The sequence below is a fragment of the Pundamilia nyererei genome, unplaced genomic scaffold (genome assembly GCF_000239375.1).
Source record: "Pundamilia nyererei isolate P.nyererei 1_Seehausen unplaced genomic scaffold, PunNye1.0 scaffold00166, whole genome shotgun sequence".
Lineage (NCBI taxonomy): Eukaryota > Metazoa > Chordata > Actinopteri > Cichliformes > Cichlidae > Pundamilia > Pundamilia nyererei.
Window position 1 is genome coordinate 769,348 of NW_005187567.1, and position 25,751 is coordinate 795,098.

The following is a 25,751-nucleotide window of genomic DNA, read 5'->3' on the forward strand; positions in this document are numbered from 1 at the left end:
AGCCATAGTGGAGCTGTTGCAAAGGGTCAAAAAACAAGGCTCTATTAATAGAGGTGGCGGCTCGATCATTATCATGCTTCAGCGAAAAACCATTTCACGTGCAATAACTAATAATCACACTCTGTCACCAGAAACCAATATTTACAAAGTATACATCTGGCCATGTCCGCCATATGTCCTGATGTATTATTGCCCTTTAATTTAACTTCAGATATTATATGTGGAAAGCAACTTTCTGCAGTTTAGACATGGTGATTACACTAACTGCTACTACATGCTGAACCTCTAATTTGTGGACTTAAGAAGCCACAGTCAAAGTATGATGCTATTTACATTCAGCAAGCTGCATGAGAGCATATTAGTGCCCTCAAGAGGTCATTTCTGGAACTATTCTTACTTGCGCTTCCTAGAAACTTTGACTTTTAATCAGTTGTGTACTAAGACAAATACCCAAGAAGTTAGTAGGATGGTTAAATAATTAAGGTGTGTGAATGTTACAGTATTGATTTCATGTGTCCCTAGGGAAAATGGGGGAAGGCCTGTTCAGTGCTCGTATGCAGTTAGATGTCAAAGATTATCAGTCTCCAGAATGCAGTCAACAGTTGACCCTTCCCCCACCCTTGGATCCTGCCCTCAAGGCTCTTCAGCTGACTGAGGCCCTCAGGGCAGTGCTGGAGGGGCAGGGGAATGAGGAAGGACAGGATGCTCTCAGGAAACAAGTATCTGATGATACTGCAGATATTATATTAAAATGGTTGGGAAGAGGTGGGGTGAGTACTGATTCCCAGGTTTGTCACCCATCTATAACAGTTATATAACACCTCACCTAGCATGCAAATCCATAGCTCAGTATGAAATATTTACAAGCTAATGTCTAATTCTAGTACAACAAGAGAACTGAATTGATAAATATACTAATATTTTGGCATGGACTAGCGCTACAAAGAACATGGATTTTATTAGCTGCATGATTTGGCTGTCTTTGATCCTGGCCATCAGTACCTGGAGGGCTTTTTCCTGTCTGTGAAGAAGTAGTGAGCTGGAAGCAGGATCTTTAGCAAATGGCACTGTTAATGAGATCCAGAGCTACTGGTTAAAGCACAAGCAGCTGCTCACTGTTTTTTGGTTGTTGTTTTCTTTTTTAATTCTCCCTTATCTCCTTCATTTCTTTTTCTGCAGTAGTTGTCTGAGTTGTCCTTCAACAGTTTTGGCCCTCTTTTACTATGCTTCTGCTCAAGTTCGATATTGTAAACTTTATGCTCTTGTTCCCCTTCAGTGTCCTATAGTGCCCCCCTCCCCTTCTGCTTTGCCTGTACTGACTTCTTTCTCTCCACCACATCTGACAAGCATGTGTGGCAAAAAGTTTCCTCTCCCCTGTTCCCCTTTAGGAAGCCCCACAAAATTAGCTAGGCTGGAAGGTACTTAAGACAGTGCAAGAGAATACTGGAGACAAGCAGAGAGAAGTCCAGAGAAAGGAAGTCAGGGCAGAAAAAGATGAATGATCATACATGAGATGCAGAAGAAATGCTGAGTTGTGGTAAACACTGTAGCAGTTTGAGTACATGTGTTAGAGAAACAGGAGAAAGAAAGAGGGGCAGTTAAAAAGAAGTACAAAAAGGGAAAAGAAGAAAGAAAGGGAGTACAGCCAACTGGCATAGTTTGACTTATTCAGCTCAGCTCTAAAAGTCTCAGGCAGCCCAGACTCCAAACCACACGGACCTAGATCCTCTCTGCACACTCTGCAACTGCAATGTGGAGGCTCTATAAAAGTAGGAGATAGAGAGTGCAGCACAGTAAAGAGCCATTCTTTCAAAACGCTATGGATTTTGTGTTCTGGTTTCTACCAGGGGCTGAATTCTTTCAGTTTTTAACATTAAAAGTCAGACCTGCAGTGTAATGGGCCTGCAGAATGGAGTATGATATTGATTTCTACAAACATTTTGCCTGGCTCAGAAAGGTAAGATGTTTTCTACTTGCATGTCCACTCTTCTTACTTTCATACTGAACCAAAATTGCAGGGTCTTGTTTGTTTATTTTCTTGCAGTGTTGTTGCTTTTACAGTATAATTGCCGTTGCCATGGTAGATAATTTGAGGGAAGATGTGTTTAGTTTTTGAACTAAGGAGGTGTGCTGCAGAACACATGCCGTCTTAAACACACAGGTCCCTTGTGGAGCAGAAAAGGGGGCAATGACTATGAAGCATTAAAAATACCAAATGTCTTTATCTGGTATGTGATTAGAAAAATGTTTTCCATTTAGTTTAAGTGTGACTGTTAGAAAATCTTCCAATTTTTCAATGTTCCGTTTAAAAAAAGTTGGTTGCAAAAAGTGTTTTTAAGAAGCTAAAAAACACTTTTACAGAATCTTTAACAGTGAAGCAAACTGAGGTTGACTAGTGAGCTTACTTCTGTGTCATATGTTAAACTATTTGAGAATAATAAATGGACAAACAGGGTGAGATCATTTCCTGACTCTTTAACCTATAGAGTCTTTGGATAGCACATACCATCTTGCTTCCATTAAAGTCATTACTTATCACTGCCCCCATTTGGTGAATTCTTACTGAATTCTTATAGGAATCCTTTTCATGCCAATCCTACAAGCTAATCATATGTTTGGTATTTTTTAAGAATCTGCAAGGGGAAAATTGGTGATCTAAAAATGTTTGTATAGATATTACTAACGTTCATAATACTGTGTGAAAATGCAATGTTACTTTCAGCTTGTTTTTGCATAAAAAACAACATAACATAACATTTGTATCAAAACTATGAAAACACAAAGATTCAAAAACTAGAAATGACTGCTCACTTTTGAACACAGTTAAAAGAAATTATTCTTCCAGTTACTCCCAAGATAGCCTCAAAAAGTCTTTTTTTTCTGAATGTATCAACTATAATCCTGATTTGAAGCTTCAGATAGCTTCAGTAATGCTATTTTTTAAAGAACATATATGGACTTTTAACACCTGGAGATAAGTTTCAACGCTGTGTATAGATCTAAACAACATGGAGACCATTCATATCATTATCATGGCATTATTTGTGTCATGTTGAGGCTGTGTGCAGGCAGTAGTGATGGCAAGGAGGATCCAATGTGCAGACACTCGGAGGAAGAAAGCAAACTCAAACTCAGATTTATTGCTAGATGGTAAACAGAGAACTGCCAAAACTGAGAATACAAACACTAAACTGAAAATAACAATAACCTGAACTGGCAGACAGCTGACTAGAACAAACAGCATGAAATGTGGGTAGATCACAACACTGACACAGAGAAACACAAGGCTTAAATACACAGAGGGAGCAATCAGGGAATGGGAAACAGGAGGGAAACACAGCTGGGGCAAATCAGGGCTGACGAGACCAAGGAAGCAAAACCTGATACAATAACACGAGACGCAGACTTTCAAAGTAAAACAGGAAAAATAACACAGAGATGCAGACTTGACACGGGGATACAGCAGAAGGGGAGACAGCAACTATGGATCACAGAGAGAAAACCAGAATACTAAAACTCCAACAATACCCACACAGAGAACCTAAACTAAAAATAATCCTATAACCCATAAGACAAAGCTAGAATAGAATGAAATAAACAAAATCAAAGAACCAAAAACACAAAACACTGGGTTGACGACCCAGGCACCCTAACAATTTGTTCCTGTCCCAACACATATTTTAGGAGAATGACCTGAATGTCAGGGTTGTATTGTTTTAACTTAACACAATTAATCAGGCCAGGAAGCAAGAAGACTGTAAGCAACATGTTATTTTGATATATTATCCTTGCAGGTAAAGAAAAAAGAAGTCTGTAAATACAATTAAATACATTCGAATATTATACTGCTAAAAATATGATGCGTGGACTATTTGAAAGACTATACTTTTTAAAAAAATTAATTATCACAAACTGCTTGAGTTTATTTGTACAGACTTTTTAAACTGGAGTATATAATGTCCCTATGAGTATTGTTGAAAGGCTTGATCTTTGAGAAATTTGAGTTCATTTGTTTGCTCTTTACCGCGCTTGTACACTAAAGGTTCTGAATTATCCCTGACTAAACAGAACTCAGACGTCAGCCAACACTTCCCCCCAGTAATCAGCTGGTAAAAAATGTTCTACACAAATGTTAATGCTAGATAAGAACTTTTAAACCTATTACAGTCTTTGCACACATTACACACATTAGACACAATACAAAGTGTGTGTGTGTGTGTGTGTGTGTGTGTGTGTGTGTGTGTGTGTGTGTGTGTGTGTGTGTGTTGTGTGCTGAAAGACAGATTTGACCCACTGTGCTGCTACTCTCACTTAGCAGTGTAACCAGTGAGCCTAACTGCTGCCCTGTATTCTGAAGGTAAACCTCCATTCAAACGCTAACAGTGAGTCTTACCAGGAGCGTTTGTCCCGTCTGGAAGGAGACAAAGAATCACTAATTCTACAGGTACAGAAATTTCTCTGGATGCTTTTCACTTGTTTCATGCATCTTGAAGACATCTCCATTGGGTTCTGTTTATAAAATGTATATGACCTATGAAAAGGTTGTTGCACTGGCAACATATTTAACAATAAAGTTGAATCACTTCCACACTGTATGATTCTGCATAAAAAAAGAAAAGAAAATGGGCACATGATACCGCACATTCAGTAGGAAGTAAATCTAATCAGTGCTCGTATCAGATAGCAGTGTTAGAGAAGAGAGGTGAGAGAAGGAAGGTGAAAGGACAAAGGTAGGTCTCAGTATTGTGTTGGAAATGTTGCGTAATTGTGTTTTTGTTCAACTTGTGGGTGAAGTAACAGTTTCAAAGTGGGCTTGGTGCTGTTACAACACTTGAATGTCTTGTTCTGTGTGATCTGTTTGCCAGTGTATGTGTAGGTGTAGGTGTGTTTAGCACTCAAGACTGCTCGGCAAGTGTGTCTTAGACAGGTTGAGGCTAGCACCTTTGTGTGCTGTAGCTGTGTGTGAGAGAAGTCAGATGCCCTGTTTGTTTCTTCAGCCCGCGCATGAAACATTTCTTTGGAAAATCCATTCTAGTTGGCTGGTTGGGCCAGCTTTTTGGCATATGATTAGCTATTATGTGGCCTTAATAGTTTCTCTGCAGATTTAAATTTAACCTGGTTTCTGCTGAAATTGCTGGAGTCACTGAAGTGTGGCAAGCACAAAAAAAACCTTCATTTCTTTGAAAAGGAAATGTTTACACAGTTTGATCTGGCACAGATGTGGAAATGTCAACAAAAATGAGCAGCAGTCATTAACTGAGAAAAGCTGATATTAATAAATAGTGCACTGTGAGAAACTTTGTAGTAAAAGAGAAAATGTGAATCCTGAAGAATGCTAGGCCCAGGCTGTATTTGTGTGATAAAGTTCACATCTAAGCGATGTTAAAACCATTTTATTCTCCAGCCTTTGCTTAGAAAACACATCCTCATGTCTAATATCTTTCCATCCACCTTCACAAAAACACACAGGTGAGTGTGCTGACAGACCAGGTGGAAGCGCAGGGGGTGAAGATCAGCGATTTAGAGAGTTCTTTGATGGAGCATCGGCACAAACTCAACTCCACAGAGGAAATGTTACAGCAGGTATTCAACTGGCCTTAAATCATGCTTATTTTTGTCAAATCCTTCTCTGTACTAAATACTTGACTTTTATTGCTGGAACAAAATAAGGTATGAAAAGTTATTATTTCAATACTGTTACCCCTATATAATTAACTGGGACAGGGCCTCAGACTGTCCCTCTATCGTTTAATTAATTTTTTCTCATAAACTTCAGAATGTTATTTGGGATGAGTTCAGCATCATGGAAAGAAATTCCTTGCTCAGATTCCAGTGCATCTGGCTGCAGATTACCCCAGCAACCAAAATATTTAGGACACTCAGACTCATTCCAGGACAGCGTCTCAGAATGTCTGTCTGGTTCATGCAGGGCCAGACTAGTCTGGCTGGGCAGGTGATCATAGCATGAGTAGCCACACCCCTAATCTATAACCACCAGAACTGCTTGCAAACAGGCATTAAAAGAGTAAGAAACAAAGGGAGAGGAGACGAGAGAGAGAGAGAGAAAGAGAGAGAGAGAGAGAAAACAACAGAGGGAGGGTGGAAGGGACGAAGAAAGGAACAAATGAGGAAGGAGGAACAGCTGAAAAAGGTGGAGAGATGGGCTGGAGAAAAAAGAAAATGAGGTGGTGCTCCTTTAAGAGTTACAAGTGTACAAGTGTGTATACTTTCAAGGACTTTGTTAAACAGTGGCGAGAACGCTGAATGGAATAGACGTATGAAAATTTACTGAAACCACAGCATCCATGAAAGGAATACACTTTGGTTTCCTTTACTTCATGCAGACATTGGAAAATGAACAAGGTAGTATGTTTTATTCTTATATTGCAGTGCAAGCTTCATTCTACTGTTTCAGTCAGTTCTGACAAATTTCAAGAGTGCCAGAAGTGTTTCTTAGCTACCTGATTAGCTGTGAATTTGATTTGCAATGTCTACTTGTCTGTGCCATGCTGCCTGAGTGTGCAGAGTATCAAAGGGCAGCCGGGAATGGTTTCTTGGAGACATGGTCATTATGAGGCTTTGGACCTGAGCCGCAAATCTCTTTCTGGTGACAAAGCTCTAATATTTTCCATGTGCACTCTGGAAGAATTTCAGATACTTTCCAAAGTCAGCCTTTTAAATGGATGTATCCATACGTACAGTTTGCCTGCCTCCGATGATTATTTCTAGGCTTTAAGTGATTTAGCACCTGCTTGACATCAACCAAATTAGTTATACATCTGCCCGCATAGTCTGGCTTGACTCTCAAGCCTGTCAGCCATTCAGCACAGACTTTCGCAGAACCATTTAGTGGCAGCCTCTCTTAGCACTGGGTTTGATAGGCAGCTGTTTACAGGACAAAAGCACCTGTTGAAGATATTAAGTTATTTTGATGTTGTTCAAGGATGTTTGGCATGCTTTTGCCACCTCTCTCTCTCTCACACTCTCTCCACCAGTGCTGTGTGTTTTGAGTGAGCTGTGAAATGGGCATTATAAATAGTGGTCATGGGTTGTGTATATTTAGCCTCTCAAACAGCTTCTAAAACCAGAAGGGACTGTCATTACAGAGCTGGTAGTTCGCTGTGTCTCATGCTTAATGTTGGCTTTGTTCAGTAAGTATTAAGGGGATAATGTATTTGTGTATGTCTGTTTGTGTTGCTTCATGCTCTTGCTGAATGTTGTTGATGACAGGAACTCCTGCATAGGGCGTCACTGGAGAACCAGAAGCTGAGTCTTATGGGGGAGGTGTCCTACCTGAAACTAAAGCTGGCAGACATGGAAGGAAAACAGGGCCATGGGGGTGAAAGGCAGCACAAAGCAGAGGTATGGCTTCTCACTAAATTAAACAGGACAATTCCTATCACCAGATATTTACACTCCAATTAAATGTACTTTTTTAAGTCAGCAATGTAAAACTTTGTCATTTTCTCTTGGATAATACATATACCCAAAAGCAAAAAGCAGCCATATTAAGCACGACCAAAAGTTGATTCACTTGTTCAATTTAATTGGTAGACTATCAATCATTTCACCTTGTAAATAGTGGGGACAGGAGTAATTAGATTATCTAAAATCTTCATCAGCTTCTACTTTACTTCAGTCCCTGGAAATTTGAACTCTTCCTGGTATGATGAGGTAAACACAAAAATCTGCTTTGTGTTCTGATGGATCTAGCCTTGAAGTCTGCTGCTGATTTTATGGAAGACCGTAAACACATTCTGGACAGATGAAAGGAAACATTTAACCAAAGCCCAGCTCTGTTGTTCCTGGGAAAGGTCTACAGGAAAAAAAAAAGTATCCAAGGAGTTTAATGTTTTTTTGTCAGTCTCAACTGAATCCTGTATTTGCTTAAGGCTACTGTGTTAGGTTACCAATAGACCTCTGAGCATTCAGTGTCGACTTTAGAAAGAGAAAGCAGGGAAAGCAGGAGTGTTACTAGACAGGATACTGTAATGTATGTAGTTACTGTCAAAACACTCCTGGTCAAAGACTCTTTGTGTCCTCAGGTTAGAAGACTTCAGGCATGGTGGATGACAGGCCAAATATGAGTGTGTGTAGGCTTCGGCCCAGAGAATTTTATTCTTAGTGGTGTCTACTGGTTGAGTAGGTCCTTCTCCCCATATTGGAAAAAAGATCATTTGAAGACTTTTGAATTTTGTAAAGTTTGTTATTTCTAAGCAGGAAAAACCCCCACAGTAAAGCACTATGTGTTTTAGCAGATTGCAGTTTTTAACTAATTTACAGTTACGTTTTTAATTCTCACTTGCTTTTCTAAATCCAACTTTCCCAGCTGCTTAGAATAAATAGAGTAGAAATAAATGTACTTTAATGGTCTCCCACGTGCTGCCTCTACTACACAAACATGCCCACACATATTCATGCTTCTACACATGCCTCCTTGCTGTAGAGCCAGCAAGCTCACAGTTAAATTTAGCCATCAAGGCGCTCTGGATCATCTGTCATATCCGCTGTACTGGACCTCAAATGAGACTTCCTCTGTCCACAGTCCCAGCATAACTCGGCTGCTTTCTGAAGGAACACTGACAGGCATCACCTCTGAATTATTCACCCCTACTGAAATGTATCATTGCAAATAACAATTTTGTTTTTGAAAATGGCGATATAGTTATGATCAACATAAATAGCTGCTTAGCAATGCCCGTTTGAAAAGAGACTGACACTGGGAAACCAACCAATGACGTATGTTTTTCAAAGGTTTAAACATGTATTTATTGAAGACTACATATGTACCTGAAATACATCAAAAAATGTTGAAAAGGTTAATTTCTACTAATATATACTGTATTCACACTCAGACAGACAGATACCTGCCCCACAATGTTTCATCTTTTCTTTCTAAACATTTCTCTCAATCTTTTTCTCTCCCACTACATCTGGCAGACTGTAGTGAATTTCATTAGTGAGCTGCAGGAGCAAATATATCAGTTTCAGAAGGAAATCAATAGCAAGATCCAGGAGAAAAAGGCCCTGGAGATCCCAAATGACAGCAGGCTTCCTGTGGAGTGCCCCGCTGAGTCTTCTGAAAGCCAGGATTCAAACCTGGGGGTGCCATGTGACAAAACCTCGGGGATAATGAACAAACTGGAGGACGCTCCAAACGGGGCCGATGGAAACACAACTACCCTGGAAGAGGGCAGTTCAGATGCAGAGCAAAAGTACTACTGTGGAGGAGAAAGTGTAGGCATAGCTTACTTGCATGACTTCTGTTGTTGCGTACAGCATGCGTTGTCTTACTCTGGTGTGTGGGATCCTTAGGTTTAGATGCAAATGAAACAACCGCTCACCAAACATCCTCAACAGCATTTATGTCGCTATAGAAAAACCAGCAAAACTAATAAGTGCCTGACACGGTTAAGAGCTGCATTTAGTGTGCTGTGTCTTGTGTGAAAAAAAACAAACAAACAAAAAATAAATAAATCCTTTTTTAAAAGTAAAATACATTTTTTTCATTTTCTCACACATTCTGTTACAGGGCTTGCTTAAGGAACTCAGGATTCTCAAGGACAAAGTCGAACACCTGGAGGATCAGAAGTTACAGTACGAGAAGAAACTCAAAGCAACAAAGGTAAAAGAAAGTTCAGGTTTATGTGCTGTGTGGACGTTGCACTACACCATCACTTCCCAAATTCCACCATTAACTGTCCACTCAGCTTTCCTAAAAGCTGTCCAATCTGATGTTCCTGCCAGTTAAGTGAGTCATTCCTTTTTGCACATGTTCTCCCATTCTCAGACACCTATGTTTATTTGGGAACTCTGCAAGCTATTTTACTTTCTAAGTTAAAGCATGATAGAAATATACCTAATAATAGCTCTTTAATCATTATTGTTGTAATTTGGAGTGATTTAATGATATTAACTTTTTAGACTTTTCCCATTTATACTTGCTCTCACCATTTGTCCTCTATTATGATAAAATCTCTACCACTCCCATTATTTTTACATCCCTCCCTGTGTTTTTTTTTTTTTTTGCTATGTTTGTGGTACAATAACTATACACGTCTAAATGCTAAATATGCCTTGTTATGGTGTCAACTTGTTTGGTCTCCTTGCAAATCTGGTTTCAAAGGGCACGTCTGCTAATTCCCTTATAGATCTATTCGTTCACAACAGACAAGCTGCTGCAAATGGTAATTGGCAAGCTGTATAGTTACACCTTGACTGGCTTTAGGGTATTTATTTCTCAAGGGAGGCTGATAATAATTATTATGATTTAATATACTCTTATTCAAAAACATATTGCAACCTGCCGAATAGCATAATGAATAAATGCTACATTTTATAGACACATTCTTCCTTGCAGTTCTCAGGTGGAATCTTTGGTTACTAGCATCAGGGCCAAATGTTCTGATCAGTATTTGAGATATGAAGTTTATTTTCCACTGCTCATTTGCTTCCACACGCATGCTGATAGAAAACACAGGCAAACAGATCAGCTTGAGTCAATTTCATTGCCATCTGTGTGTTCCTTCTGTAACTTGCTTCAAAACAACCTATAAACTCCAGATAGCAATGACCTAACATTTGGTACTCTAAACATCACAGAAGTGATATTTACGTGCCTTCTTGTGGGTTTTCATATATAAGCAATGGTGGAAAAAAGTTTTGGGCTTCACTCGAGGACATGTGCTGACACTTAAACTTGAAATGCATACATACATCTTATTTTTATGAATGTGGAAATGTTTTTAGGTGTTAATCTTTAAAGAGCACATACAGTACACGTCATCTGCTGGCATTTATTTCTCGCTGTGTGTTACCCACAGGCAGAGATCAGCAGCCTTCAGCAGCTCCTGCACAGTAAGAACGCTGAGATTGAGAGCTTGCACTCTCAGCTGCTGGCCAGACCCTCTTTAACCACAGAGAGCACAGAGAGAGGTAAGCAAAGCTGCCAGCCTCAAGCCCTCAGCCGACCTGCCAACAACAGCGTCTCACTCAAAGTTACCCAACTTGATAGGTGACACAGTTAATGACTCTTGTTTGCACTTTCAGTTAAAGTAACAACTATGGAAAAAGCCAGTCTCAGCCCTAAGTAAACTGTCTTATGAGTTTCTGTCTCTCTCTCTCTCAGAGGAGTTGTACAGGAAGAGACTAAACACCAAATGTAAGCCTGAGCAGTACATAATGAAAATTGTTCTAAACCCACTGGCCATGTCTACTTTTGATCTCTCATTTATTTCCCTTCTTCAGACATGCTTCTCTGTTTCATTATCTTTCATTTCCTTCTGCTCTGAGGGGGAGTTTTGACAATCATCAGCTTGTTTCCTCAATAACTTGATGCATCTCTCCTCCCTTTCACTTCTTTGTTGTCTTTATCGATTCCTGAAGAAATAATATTTTTGTCTGTCATAGATAACTGCTTCTCTGGGCTACTTGCTTGGTACAATCATGGTCACTTACTAGCAGTCTTGTGCATATGATTGCAAACGCTGCAGCAAAAGTGCCTGTGTTTGCGTGCCCAGATGTGTCTGTGACTAATAATAACAACAACAGCAACAATAAATATATCAATAACAATTTACTTATTAATGTGCAACATCAAAAATAAGAATAGGAAATAGTGTGATTCCAGTGTAAAAAAAAAAAAAACTTCAAATGCAACATAAAAAAACAGAAGTTGAAAGAATAAGATGCAGCTGACCAATGATTATCAAAAAATATAAACTCTATAATAAGAAGAAGCTACTTTATTTTTCCATTATTCACAAGTGGGTGACACAATGGGGGGCTCTGCAGTTTTTAATTTGGCAGAGTTTTTACACTTGATGCCTTTCTTGAACGGGACCTGAAAGGGATAAAATTTATGAAAAAGCCTTACGCTATAAATTAGTCTTTAGAAGTGATTTAAAAGAAGACACGCTTGATAGTTTTTTGTCTTTGAGCGTGTGGTGGAAACAGGTTCTGCCTGAGGATCCGAGGCTGCGCACCAGTCGGCATGGGAAGAGCAATTTGAGTATAGATTTTGGGGTCAGGCCATGAAGGGCTTTAAAGCTAATAAGTAAAATCTTAAAATCAATACTGGGCAGTAGTGTGGAGTCATTAAGACTTATGCAATATGTTCAGTTTTCTGGGTGCTTGCAAGAGGTGTGGCTGCTGCATTTTGCACTATCTGAAGTCTATTTAATGCTTTCTGACTGAAACCTGTTAAAAGACCAATACAGTAAAAAGATCCAAGAGGAAATAAAAACATGAAAGATAGTCTGAATGTCACTAAAACTCAGTATTAATCATATTCTCACAATAGGTGGTCACAGACTCAAACTATGATTGATGGCTAAAAAAGTCTTCGATGAAAATAAATTTAAAAATAAATGGTTGGGAGAACTCTCGTGATGAATAAATCATTGATTTATGTGTTTGCGCCTTTCCTCGTTTTCTAAATAACTATATGCTACTAAAAAGATCTATTCATATCAAAATTTATATGACACGAGCAGAAGCCTATATAGATTTATAATCAGTGTTGGGGTTTCTCCTTATAGATCAAGAACTGCAGAAGCTTAGGAGTGGTATGAAATCACTGGCAGCTGCCAATGATGAAAAGGTACGTTTCTGGTGACCTGTAAACCTGTCCTTTCCCAGCTGTGATCATAGAGTAAAAGCTACCATCTGTATTGTCATCAGTTTACTGTCCTACAGGCCTGTATATGGATATGCTAACATCACTGCTTCTTCGAAGCTTATAGTGTAACAGTTTTTGGGCTGTGTCATTTGAAGAGGCAACACCCCTTCAACCATTTATAGCACAGAGGGGCTTTTGTATTCTCCCTCCAAGTGTATTTTCGACTTTAAAGACCCACAGACATTGACTTACATGTGGCACACCAGCGAAGACACACACGTACCCACACCCTAAGGCAGGCCATTTCAGGAAAAGCCACACTTAAGCAGGCCTCATTCTGCCAAGCCTAATTTTGGAGTGAGCTACATTAAGAGAACCATAGCAAAACCGGGCATGGGCACCACTTCAAAAAACACACACTCCATGCAGCTGGTTACCACAATCTCTATCCATTACTTTGATCTAAAGGCCATATGGTGGAGGAAAAACATTTGTGCAGTATATCGGTCAGTAACTGGATGAAGCAGGTAGTCCATATGGGTGTTTCCTAACCTTAAATAAACATCTTAATTGTATTTTATGGACTTTGGACACTTGTTACCTTGTTTTCTGCAGGACCGACGTATTGAAGAGCTCACTCTGCTCCTGAACCAGTGCAGACAGTTCAGAGAGGTCTCTAGTAACGCAAGGCAAGGTAATCAGCTTACTCAGTGCTTTATCATTCCCTTGCAGTGCTTATATTATGACGCGTCAGTGTGATGAAGCCCATCATGCGTTATTGTTTTAAAGAGAAATGGATTCTACTGCTTGTGTGGAATACAAAATCCTTCTCTTTGTTACTGTAGCACCATCTGCTGTCCGCACATTGTCGAATGGCAGGAGCCTGTCAAGCAGCAGTGAGGAAGAAGAGCAGGGTCTGATGAAGAATGGTGACACCTCGAGTGCAAAATCGGAGGATGTGAAGTCTGAAGTGGGTGCAAAAAAATAAATGAATCTGCTGGTCTCAAAAGAGCTGATCGATTAGTTCCTTAAATATTTCAATATAAGCACAGCCTAATTATTTTAATTGTATATTAAAATGTTTATTAACCGCAGGCTTCGACAAACAGTTCTGCATCCCAGCAGACATCGATTTCATCAGTCCAGAAAGACAGCGATTCCAGGTAGTGCAGCAGCTTTTCATTAAAGGGTCATTCCAATATTTCTTAGGAGGACTGAATTTATCGATTGTGATTGTCTTCACAGATCAGAAGTACAGACTTTATCAAGCAGCATGAATGACATAACAAATGGAAGTGCGCAAAAGGTATATTTCTTAAAATGTGATACAATTCATATGAAGAATGTTTTAGCTCACAATGCTTCCCTGCTTAGTTCTTTTATAGTTTAAGATCTGTTATACTGTTTCTGATGAACGCATAAGAGAATCACAATTAACTATACATTTACAGATGTATTTATATTTATATTCACAGATTTCTTTTATCATTTAGAAAAGTCACTGTCTTTTCTGTTTGTATCTACTCTGTTCATCCAGACTGGCCCGAGTGAAATGAGAAGTCACACGCTGCCTGTGAATTCCTCTCTGTCAGAACAAAATGGGATCGGAGACAGCAGCAGTGAAATACAGAGTCAAAGGTCTCCAGCTGGGAGTGAAGACGGAGACTCAAGCCAAAGTAAATCCCAGCATATTAAATCAAGTTTTCCTGACTGCTGCTTATGGTTATTTATTATATAATGGCTGGTGTTCTGTAATGAACCTTGGTGTACTGCAGAATCCGTTCTCCATTTCTATGGAGAAGGCGATAGCCTTGTAATTCCCATGAGTAAAGGCGGTATTCATATTTGGAGGAAACCACTTTATGTCGACCAGGCTACTTTTGATCATAGCTAATTGCAGAGCCTCCTGACAGAGCAGATGGATCATGGTATAGACTTTCATACTGAGCACGCCCTCTCTCTTGCTCTGATTGACCACATTCATCCCAGCTCCACCCATCCACAGCATGACTGACCAATTTTAACTTGAGCCCCACCCTGATTTCTCTTTGCTGCAGTCTGCAGGAGTGAGATGACTGTCTGTAGCCTCTACCTCTACCATAAAGATCAGACCTTGTAAAATTTAGCCTCTAATCCCTTTCTTTTTCATGGGGCATTAACTGATGAATTATTTGCTGAACTCAATGGCCTGTATCCTGAGTCTCTCTACTGAATAGAGCACTGTGTAGCAGCCGGCCACCCTGCATGCACCACTTTGCTCCTAATGTCCTCTTTGCTATGAAAATGTAGGAAAAAAACAAAAAGCTTTTTATGGGTTTTTACTCAGTCACCACCATCATCATCAGGAGTTCAACGCTGCTCGTGCCAAAATTACAGGAAACAGCTTAATCATCCATAGAGGCAATCAATCAAATGTGACTTATTTGGCAGGACTACAGTGGAGCTTTGTCTGCTTATATTATCAGAATAAACTCAAATTTTCAAATGCATCTTTAATTTTTTTATGGTTTAACTGGCCATGTAGAAGACACTTTGGATCATATTTTTACTTTGTAATTTACATAACATTTACTGTGGTTTTTGTATCCTCCCAAAGGAAAGCCAGAGAAAGGTGATGACAGCACCTCAAGTGACACTTCCCCTGTTCATTCTGGCCAGCGAGCTGTGGGCTCACCAGAATACATGAAGAATAACAGGAGCTTCAAGAGACTCTGGGGAAAGTGAGTTTGGGAGCATACATAAATACATCAAATACACAGTGCATTAACCTAAATGACTGCCAGATAGCTGGAAAAAAACCAACAACTAAGAAATGCAAAAAAGTTTGATTGATTTGGACATTTATGATTGATTGATTGATTGATTAACACATTAAATTATGTGAACATGGCATGTACCCAATGGTTTATAGGATGTATGTCTTAAATGTACATATATATTTATAAAAAATACTTGTATGCACTCTGCCTTATTTCTTTACTTTTAGACTTTTTTTAGCTGTTACTGGAAAAAGGTGTTACTGAATTGATAAATTAAATTGACAATATATTCTGTTTTTGCTATTCTGTTTTCTTTTTTGGATTAAAAAAAATACATGATAACTGTTTCCAGTCACATAAAAAAGATTTATCAAACTCTTGCAGTCCTGTGAAACTAAGTACACCCTGTGATTTGGTATATTATTTGAAACAAGAAACAATAACTTCACATTGTTGTTGAGGAATTTTGGCACATTCTTCTTTACAATGTTGCTTTAGTTCATCGAGTCCTGTGGGCACAGCTCTCTAAAGGTCTTACCACAGTATTTTAGTCAGGTTAAGGTCTGCACTTTGGCTGGGCCACTGCAGCAACTTGATTTATTGTTCTTTTTCCAGCCATTTTGTTGGAAATTTGCTGCTGTGGTTGGGTCATTGTCCTGTTGCATGACTCACTTTTGGTTTAGCTTTAGGTCTCAGACAGATGACATTACATTTGTCTGTAGAATACCTACAGTACAGAGGAGTTAAATCATTTTGTGATCAATGCACTTGACTGCTGTAGACCAGCAAACTACCTAAACTTTTCCCTTTTACAGAGGTGCTCACACTTTATTATGAGCAGCTAGTCCAGTCCATTTGATAAACAGCATCTGGCTGTTACTGGCCCTCTGGTTACTGTTACTGGTTTCTATGGAAACAGTTGAGGTGTACTTACTCTTTCATAGGACTGCATAGAGTACCTTGAAAGCTTTCTTTTCAACATAACTGTATATTTTAAAAACATTACTTTGAGAATTAATAACTGGCAGTGTTTCCAGTCACATAATTTTCTCTTCTCCACACAGACTTAGAAGAACACAGTCTGGAGGCCTTCCCGCTACAGATCCAGATTCTGGGCAATTTAGAAGAGGGGGACTGCGTGCGACTGCTGGTCCCAGACTGACCCGAACCCCTGAATCATTTGACTCAGCACGGTAAAACGCTATCTGATCTTGTAATACAATATTTTAAGGGTTATGTATCTCTGAATTGACCCTTGTAATTTGCTGTTTTAAAATATTCTGCTGTGGTTTTCATGCCACATCCTCTTCATCACCATTTCCCAAATGGCTACAATGAAACACGACTATTGGCTAATTTGTTGTTTAATAAAATTACCATAAATACTTGAAAATATGGCAATTAAAAAACCCTTCTCCTAATAAAATAACAATTTTTAACGTTCATTTTTAAAACTTCTTTCCTATCAGTGATATGAATATTCCATTCAGCCAGTGGACCAAGGAGCAGGTGTGTGGCTGGCTAGAGGACTATGGATTGAGCCAGTACGTTAGTCTCTCCAGACAGTGGGTTGAAAATGGACAAACACTTCTGTCTGCCACACCTCAGGATTTTGAGAAGGTCAGAATATAAACCCCTTACAAGCTATTTACATAAAAAACCAAATCTCAAATTTTGAAATAAGTTACACTCTATATCATAAATTAAAATTCATTTTTATGTCTAAATATTAGACTTCATCAGAATTGCACATGTAGAGAAAATGAAAATACCTCAGTATTTGTGTGATAAGACAAACTGTTCTTTGTAACCTCAGGAGATGGGTATGAAGAATCCACTGCACAGGAAGAAGTTGCAGCTCGCTCTGCGTGCATTCACCACTAAAGCTATAGAGAAGTCCTCAGAGCTGGACCACATCTGGGTCACCCGTAAGCCTATTTGTGTGGAATTATTTCAGATTCTCAGGCTTATGTGTTCACATGTAAATCAGATCTACAAATGCCATACCAACAAGAATATTAAACCAAAGAAAACAAAAACAACTGTAACTGTAAATGCAATTTTAACCTTCCCTCTAAACTCTTAAATGTCTTCTAACTAAGCAGTTCCAGTGGACATGCTTTAAACATGTGAAGCAACATTAAAGTGAATGAATGAAGTTGACGGATTCTGTTTTGAATTTTACACACCAATTCAGGCTGGCTGGATGATATTGGATTGCCACAGTATAAAGACCAGTTCCATGAAGCTCGAATAGATGGTCGGATGATACAATATCTCACAGTGGTAAGGATTAATCTTACACATACTGCTTTAGATTTTCTGTAATTTGTGGCCTGCAAATGCATTCATCTGGCTTTAAAATATAACTTAAAACCCTAAAAAGTGCATTATAATGAATTGACAGATTTTCTACTGTGCTCATGCTTATATGTCTTTTTTTGTTTTCCTGTTCGGACAGAATGATCTCTTGACTCTAAAGGTTACCAGCCAACTCCACCATCTTAGTATTAAGTGCGCAATTCATGTGCTTCATGCCAATAAATTCAACCCAAACTGTCTTCGACGTAGGCCAGTGGAGGAGGTAGGACTTTTGAAAGCTGTGTCCCTCAAATAGAGTTTCCGAGCGCTGTAGAATCAACACATTATGTTGTTTTGTTTTTTTGTTTTCTTTTCACTTTCCTTTGTCACCTGAGTTTATGTAACAATTACTCTACTTTTTCATGTTATCCAGTATTCTTTGCAAAAAAAATTGTAAATCTTAACAGCTGAAGCTCAGATATAACAAGCTTCTATAGACATTTAGGAGGTGATGCTCTGGCTGATGTAATCGCATCCATTTCCCACAAGATGGCGACAAATAGTTGTCAAATATTTGTCAAGATAAAGCATCTAATTTTATATCTGCTTTCAAAAGCCTTCAAGACTATTTGTTTATGTATTTCTTTAATGTGCTTAGAATGAGTTTTACACACGTACATGTATAATAGAAGGTGGGGGTTTTTTAATTTCTTTTTTAATTTTGCTTTTAGAAACATCCTCCTCCTTCAGAAGTAGTGCAGTGGTCTAACCATTGTGTGATGGAGTGGCTGAGAGCAGTTGACCTAGCTGAGTATGCTCCTAATCTACGGGGCAGCGGTGTTCACGGTGGACTGATTGTAAGTCATGTCAATTTGTGATTCGTTTCTTTGTGATCGTACCAGTTGTATGTGCTTATACTAGATGGGAGCAGAGAGTTCATTATGTTGCCTTTATCTTTGGCAAACATAGATTCTGGAGCCTCGCTTCAGCTCAGAGACTTTGGCCCTGCTTTTAAATATTCCTCCGCAAAAGACTTTGCTCCGTCGTCATCTCGCAACTGCATTTTCTGCTCTGGTCGGGCTTCAGGCCATGCAGGAGAAACGAGAATATGGCAATGCTACGGGCCATGTGCCTCTCACTACAACCGCAAAAGTAAAGGTAAGATCAGTATTTAAATCAGTGAAATACTATGCAGCCTATAATCAACATTATTTGTTAACACATTGGCCTTTTGTGTGTTTTTAGCCGAAGAAGCTGGGCTTCACTCAATTCAGTCACCTCAGAAAGAGGAAGCCTGATGAATCTGCGGACTATATCTGCCCGATAGACAGTGGAGCACTAACAGTAAACGGAGTTTCTCGCCTGCCATCTTCAGCACAAAGGGGCCTCAGCCCCAGGTTGGACAGACAGGCTGAGAGGGAGGAACAAGTGGGGATCAAAGCTCAAACTAATGGCCCCAAACAATAATTAAAATAAAGCACGGAACGCCATGCTGCCCACCCCACATATATCTAAGTGACTTCATAAATCCAGCGGAAATTCTAATGCAGACATTTACCCATGATGCACCTGCGTTGTGATTTGCTGAAAGGGCTGTGATGCAGTATTTAGCAATTGTTAATTGTTGTTAATGTTTATCTAATTAGATAATATTCATCTTAAGAAGGTGATGATTAATGACAGTGTTTGAATTGTTTTAATAAAGCTACTCTGCATTCCTTATACAGTGGAATTCCAAGGCTTACACTTTTGCTTTTAAGCATTTTATCAACTATTTTGTATGTAGACTTCTTTAGACTTAGTAAGAATAATGATGACCTTTTCTTGTTGCACATGTGGATTTTTGTACAGTGTAATAACAGATCAAAATGTTTAAAGTTATCTTTAAGGCTTCTGTATAAATCTGATTAAATGTTTTTTTTGCAGCTTCAAATAAGGCTTGTTGGTTTATGGGAACCTAGAACCCCAATTTTGTCCTCATTTGCAGTAATTAAAACTTGTATTATATTTAATTTAAAAAAAAAGATCCATAACACTAGTTTCCAATAATTTGTGATGCCATCTGATACTTAAAGACTTAAAGAGACTAAAGACTGCCCAGTAACAGTCAAACTTTAATAAGAAACAAAGAATTGATATCAGGAGAAAGTCTGAATATTTGTTTTAATGGAGCTGATAATGGTGCAATAGTGCATGTTTTGATTTTGTTGACGATTTAATAAATTCATCAAAGAACTAATGTTCTCTATATTGGAGTAGTTGTATAGTTTTCACACAGTTAAAATATTTTTTCTAAAGCATCCTCTAAAGCATATATAGGGGTAAATATATGTAGTCATTGTGAAGTAACTGTTATCTGCAGAAAAATGTTCTGTGGCTTTATTGTAAAGTCAGAATAAAATAAAATGGAAACTCTGTAAAGTTTCTATGGCAACTATTTCTGACCCGTCCAATTCACGAACCACCCATCCCAAAACTATTGTAATAATACCTTAGGAAAAGGGAAATCCATTGTCTATTAATCTTGAAGATCAAGATGCTAACAATGTTTGACTTTGATGCAATAAAATTGAATTGAATGCATCTATGGCTATACAACTAAACAACATTTATGCATTCATCTGTAGGTTCAACCAAACTAAGGCTGTGGTGATATAGCAGCTCACAGATGATGAGTAACTGCCTAAATTCATCTAATTCTGTCTTTTTTCTAAATGAGACCTAGAAAGTGACATCGCTGGTCAGAGTTCCAAATAAAGTCTTAATAACTGACTCAGTGTTGGTGTGTTTGCACACGGTTGCAGAGCTAGGGAATTCACTAGGATCCTGCCAGCATTTCTGGAGCTGGCAGTCAGGGCAGCAGTCATTTTCTCTCTTAACCTTCCTGCAGAAGCACACAGCCTCAATTAGACCAAACACAATAATTAGTGAATCTTTTACCTTTGCATATCATTAGTTCTCTAACAGAGAACACCCTGATCAATGATTATAAATGACAGGTTCATAAATAAATTAATCCTGCTGACAAGAGTGTAACACCACTCAATTGATCCATGTTAAATGGAAATTAGAGGGATGCAGGAGTAAGGACTCAGAAAGCAGGTATTACAGATTTAAAGTTAAAGTGATAAAGAAACTTTTTTTCATAATGATGCATATTAGGTATCTAATGTTTATGACATAAAGCTTTTTAGCATTCATGCTTAGAAAATGTTGAAATAAAGTTTTTTTGTTTTTATTTGAGCTTTTTTTTAAACCAGCAGATGTCAGTGTTGCCTGTGCATGCTGTATTGTGGCAAACTTGGCAACGCTGAAACTTCACGTTGACTCAGTGAGGTGCAGCACAGAGGATTCAGATAGAAAAAAAAAGAATTGTATTCAGTTTTCACATTTTGAACTATAGGGATTTCTCAAGGTTGATATTGTTTTTATTAATTCAGTGACACTGCCTCAGCTGATAGTTTACTATATGAGCTATAGTATGTCTGTACTTCCCTACACTGGGAATGGCACGTAAAGTTGTATGAATTGGAACACTGTTGTTATACCTATCTAAATAACATGAGAGGATATCACATCATCAATCAAATGTCCTGTGGAATCTCTGAGTTTTTGTCCAATGCTTACGTCAGTCATTTTATGCTATTTTCTCCACAGTATAGTGTGAGTGCATGCGTGTGAGCTTATCTGTAGTATGCATTCATGTGTTAAGAGAGGGTGGCATTGTTTATAATAGAGCATCTTAGGCTAATTTCAGTAATGTGATCCAGCCCGCACTAGCTGACAGTTTAATAGCTATTATTTGTGTCACCCTCCCTCATAATGTGTTAGCAGTAAATTGCCATGTGCAGGAGACTGTGGTATGACTGACATCTTACCTTGCAATATGATATCTATTGTTTTAATTAAGTGAAAGCGTCTGCGACATTTATTGGTTTCCAAGTTACTTGTTAATGGCAGTGCGGGGGGAAAAAAGTGTTAGTAAATTATCATGGTTTACATTACATAAATAATTTGCAAACCCTTTGCTAATGATTACACATTATTCTCCCACTGTGACTGTTAAGTTATCTGAATACATCACAAATATAACACTGCACTGGTGATGGAACTCCTCCTTGGCAATGCCTGAGCCTTCAGTCATCCATCTCAGCTTATTTCTGTGTGTGAGTGGCTCCGAGTAAGGTTTATTTATTCTGTGCCCCTTTTGTGGTAACATTTAACATTGAAATTAGAGAGGCAAACTTTTATTTTGTTGCCAAGTCCCCTGCTTAAAGTAATGCCAGTAGCCAGCGTATTAGTGCTTTAAGTCATCACCCTGTCTGTTTGATCTATGGACTCACTAAGATCTCTTTAGTGGAACATAATCATGTTTTTATGTGATGTCACTGGTCGTTCCTGTCATTAACTTGCCACCAGCTTGCCAGTTTGGGGAACATATTCAATAGTAGGGTGGTGCATGTGTTGTATACTCTCCATCCAGCCACTAAAGCTGTATTTGTCTCCAGCATACCAGTTTGTTCTGACAGGCCTGCCACAATGATGACTACATCATCCAGACGAGGCAGAGCAGCTTGCGAGCCAACCATGACACGCCGTCAAAAGGAGCAGCCAGCCGTCTACATGAGCCTTCTTCTGCCCCATCAAACCTCAGAGCCCATCTCATCCTGTACAGCCAGTCACCATCAACCAGGCTGTTTCTCTCTGTTTGCTTTCCATGCTGAGTACATCCCATGGAAGAGTCCTATGTGGCTTATATTTTGCTTTATAATATTTACTCCCAAATTTCAGTGGCTATAAATCTTCTTGAATTATCTGCAGTCGATCTGAACTTACCACAAAGAAATTATGACAGTAGTGGTCCAAAACAAACATGATGGGATGTGATTTGGGGAGCTGAAGTAGAAGAGCTTGGTTATGATCAGCCCCCTTGGCGCCAAAGGAGCCTTTTTATTGGTAGCCAAGACACCCACTGCCCATTCCTCCCCACCCAGCCCCCACAGAACGTCATGCCTAGTTGGTGGACTGTATTTTCATTCCCTGAAAAATATGGCTAGCCCATTGAGAGAAAGAAGAAAGATTAGACAACGCTATTAGGCAATTATAAAGATAAGACCTAAGACCAATTAAGCATGGATTATGTTGCACTGTTAGATAAAGTTGAAATCATTTTTGTTACAATAATTGATTGTTGTTAACCTAAATACTGCAGATATATGTGACCTGCTGAGTTTCAATCTTATCAATTTCTATTGGCCTGAAGATATGGGAGTAAAGGACAAAATATACCAGTTTTGTTAAAACATAACATCAGCAATATAACATTTGTTTTGCAATACACTCTAGAATCATATCATAATGAGTACTCTCATTTATTCCATGTTCTATAAACATTGCACATTGGTACAAAAAACTCCAGAACCTGTGGGACGATGACATGAATGACACAAGGGTCAACATGTAGGTTCAAATAAATGACTGCAGAGAAAAAGAATCGAGCACTTTAGAAATAGTCGCCCCCTTCTCTCTGTCTCTCGCTATCTTTCTCTTTTTCTGTCACTCTCTCTCACACACACACACACACAAAGACAGAGAGAGTGTGAGCAAAAATGAACCAGGTAAATCGGAGGTTAAACAAATGATTTAAAAGAGACCGAAAAGGGAGCGTTTAGAAACCATTCGGTTTCTAAATCTTTGTTCAAAACTGTTATAAAAGTGCTGAAACTCAGAAGACTTCCCATGACAGGGGAACAGACACAGTTTCCTAACCTCCAGCCATCATCATGGGTGATCAAGTCTGACATGCATCACCAGAGGCTTTCATGTCCAATGAGAACACCTGTCTGACTCTTAGGGTGAAACTAGACAGAGGAATGCCATGGCAAATAACCTTTCACATGTACTTCAGACGACATAATGATAATGTGTTCCAAAGCAGGGACAGAGACACAGAAAATAATTCAGGAGAGGATGCTTGTTTGGTGCACAATTAAACAATTACTTGAGACTAAATTGTCACTATAGATGTACAAGACGATCTCTGGATCATATTTTGAAACTCTTAAGGTTAGTTACATCTTTTCATCTGTTGTTCAAAGCTTCTGAAAAAAGCAAACTGGTTCAGAGCAAATGAGCTGTACACAAGCTGGGATTCCCCATTTCAGGGAGCTGTCTTAGAAGTTATGTTAACTGATTTATTCTTGTACATAGTGGCCAATAACAAGGACACAAAGAAAAAAAAATCCGTCACCGGAGGTTAATGCTGACAATGTGCTGAAAGGAATGACAGTAAACACTCTTGGAAGTGTTGCGAACTGAAAGTGTCATGTCAGTAACAAAGTATGTACGGTATGTATTGTACAATGCTGAGTATGCTCAACTGTGAAATTCAGATTTATGAAACTCAGCAGAAGTTGTTCAAAAATCATATTTTACATTTTAGTGAGTTGAAGCAACATATAATTCAAATCTAACTGACATGAACACATTTTAATTACAGTGAGTCACCCAGATTCAACAGGGGACATATTATATTTGCACTGAAGCACCGCAGCAATTTCCTAATGTTGTAAACCTCAACATCTGGCAATAAACCCCATTCTGATTCTGATTCTGATTCTGATTAAGGTTTTTTTTTTTTTTTTAAATGTAAAAATACAATTTAATACAACTTTATGTACATGGCATGTTTTTTTAAACAAAAAAACTAAAAAACTAAACAAAACATGCCACATAGACATATGCAAGCCTGACTGCCTAATTCATGCTGGATGAATTCATGAGGATGTAGTAACTATAGAAACATTTTTTGAATGGGTTTAATGCTCACATTATCAACAACCATGTCAATGGTTGAATAAACCAAACTTCTCAATGCTTTAAGATTTCATCAGCAAACCACTTCTTAAAAAAAATATTGAGTGGAAGTTCTGACATCCCGCTGGGATGCTTGCAATCTCTATACCAGTTAGCGCTTCACGTAAACTGCTTATCTTGTGACAAGATAATTTCCTTTGTGTAGGAGGGTTTCACATACAACATCATCATCTTTTACTATGAATGTGGTGGTTAGAGCCACAACTGCATTTATTTTCTATTTGTGCACGAGTTTTCATTATGCTTTGAGTTTTTACGTTTAGATCTAGGAACCGTAGCTGTAGGGTTGATATGATTTATGTTATGGTGCAAGCAGTTGAAATTGGAGCGCTGCAGTTCGAGGAAAGTCCCACACTTGCTGCCTACCAGTATCAATTTTCAGGTGGGGTGGACGTTATCATCAGAATAATCTGATTAAAAAAGAAAATCCGTGTGCCAGCCAGTCACTACATAAAATCCTATACATTAACACATAACAAAAATCATGTACTATCACTTAACATAATAAATAAAATTATTTTCATTAATTAAAAAAAGAAAAATCTCTTTGCAATGTAGCCGTGTCATTAGAAATAAGATACATTACATCCTTCCTGTTTACAAACTTCAAAAACAGCAAAGGGGTTGTTAGATAAAATGAGAGAGCCTCATTTGGGCAATATTGTATAAAGATATATGCAGGAAAAAACAAACCCCAACAGCCGAGCTTGATGAAATTACAGACAAAAAATGGTCTCTGATGAATTGGCACTTAATTACTGCTTGATTAGCATAATTATGCATGTTAATAGCATCTCAAATGAATTGCAGTTGTCAAGAGGGAGGAAGCATCTGTAGTGGTGGCAGCCTGATACATATTTTCTCCTACCCATCAGCGTTGTCTAACTCTTCCCCTTAAGTGTTCACCATTAATCACTACACACTCCTCCTTTGGAGCGAAATTTGGCATTTTGGGATAATTGGGCTATTATGGTGTGCTTGTCACATCTGTAATAGTAGGCTAACGAGCCCCCTCGTGGGCTAGCATTCAGAGATGATGGCAGAGCATTGGCACTGAGTGGCATGGCAGGTAAAGATGTGGCTCAGTCAAGCTAAGACATAAGATCGAATTGTTTTAGTTATTACCATCCACATTTATATTAGTCTGATGCAGACTGATATAGATGGATGCATGGTTGTGCATGAGTTTATCATCT

At 38.6% G+C, this 25,751-nt stretch overlaps 2 protein-coding genes across 6 annotated transcripts; both read left to right on the plus strand.

The window, feature by feature from the left end:
• Positions 1–1,693: 1,693 nt before the first annotated feature.
• Positions 1,694–5,968, plus strand: LOC106456399 (liprin-beta-2-like). Its single transcript, XM_013914014.1, has 4 exons — positions 1,694–1,957; positions 4,358–4,444; positions 5,470–5,583; positions 5,777–5,968. The coding sequence occupies exons 1-4, from the start codon at positions 1,910–1,912 to the stop codon at positions 5,966–5,968; spliced, it is 441 nt and encodes a 146-aa protein (XP_013769468.1). The 5' UTR covers positions 1,694–1,909.
• Positions 5,969–6,190: 222 nt separating this feature from the next.
• Positions 6,191–20,080, plus strand: ppfibp2a (PPFIA binding protein 2a). 5 transcript variants are annotated; one of them, XM_005745780.1, is made up of 21 exons: positions 6,191–6,363; positions 7,231–7,362; positions 8,941–9,237; positions 9,533–9,625; positions 10,824–10,935; positions 11,129–11,161; positions 12,540–12,601; positions 13,235–13,313; positions 13,465–13,589; positions 13,715–13,782; positions 13,865–13,925; positions 14,157–14,295; positions 15,216–15,339; positions 16,443–16,571; positions 16,848–16,998; positions 17,195–17,306; positions 17,576–17,664; positions 17,840–17,962; positions 18,411–18,536; positions 18,649–18,837; positions 18,925–20,080. In XM_005745780.1, the coding sequence occupies exons 1-21, from the start codon at positions 6,355–6,357 to the stop codon at positions 19,144–19,146; spliced, it is 2,475 nt and encodes an 824-aa protein (XP_005745837.1). In that variant the 5' UTR covers positions 6,191–6,354; the 3' UTR covers positions 19,147–20,080. The 5 variants fall into 5 exon arrangements, with proteins under 5 accessions (XP_005745837.1, XP_013769462.1, XP_013769463.1 ...); XM_005745781.1 differs by lacking the exon at positions 6,191–6,363 and adding an exon at positions 7,078–7,151; XM_013914008.1 differs by lacking the exon at positions 11,129–11,161.
• The last annotated feature ends 5,671 nt before the right edge of the window (positions 20,081–25,751 follow it).

Bases quoted from the DNA above. Each gene is read 5' to 3' on its own strand.
- LOC106456399 (XM_013914014.1), top strand. From the start codon at position 1,910: ATGGAGTATGATATTGATTTCTACAAACATTTTGCCTGGCTCAGAAAG. The intron at 1,958-4,357 runs GTAAGATGTTTT...TGTATTCTGAAG, and splicing joins ATTTTGCCTGGCTCAGAAAG to GTAAACCTCCATTCAAACGC. The intron at 4,445-5,469 runs GTACAGAAATTT...AAAAACACACAG, and splicing joins AAGAATCACTAATTCTACAG to GTGAGTGTGCTGACAGACCA.
- ppfibp2a (XM_005745780.1), top strand. The intron at 13,926-14,156 runs GTATATTTCTTA...CTGTTCATCCAG, and splicing joins CAAATGGAAGTGCGCAAAAG to ACTGGCCCGAGTGAAATGAG. The intron at 18,838-18,924 runs GTAAGATCAGTA...GTGTGTTTTTAG, and splicing joins CTACAACCGCAAAAGTAAAG to CCGAAGAAGCTGGGCTTCAC.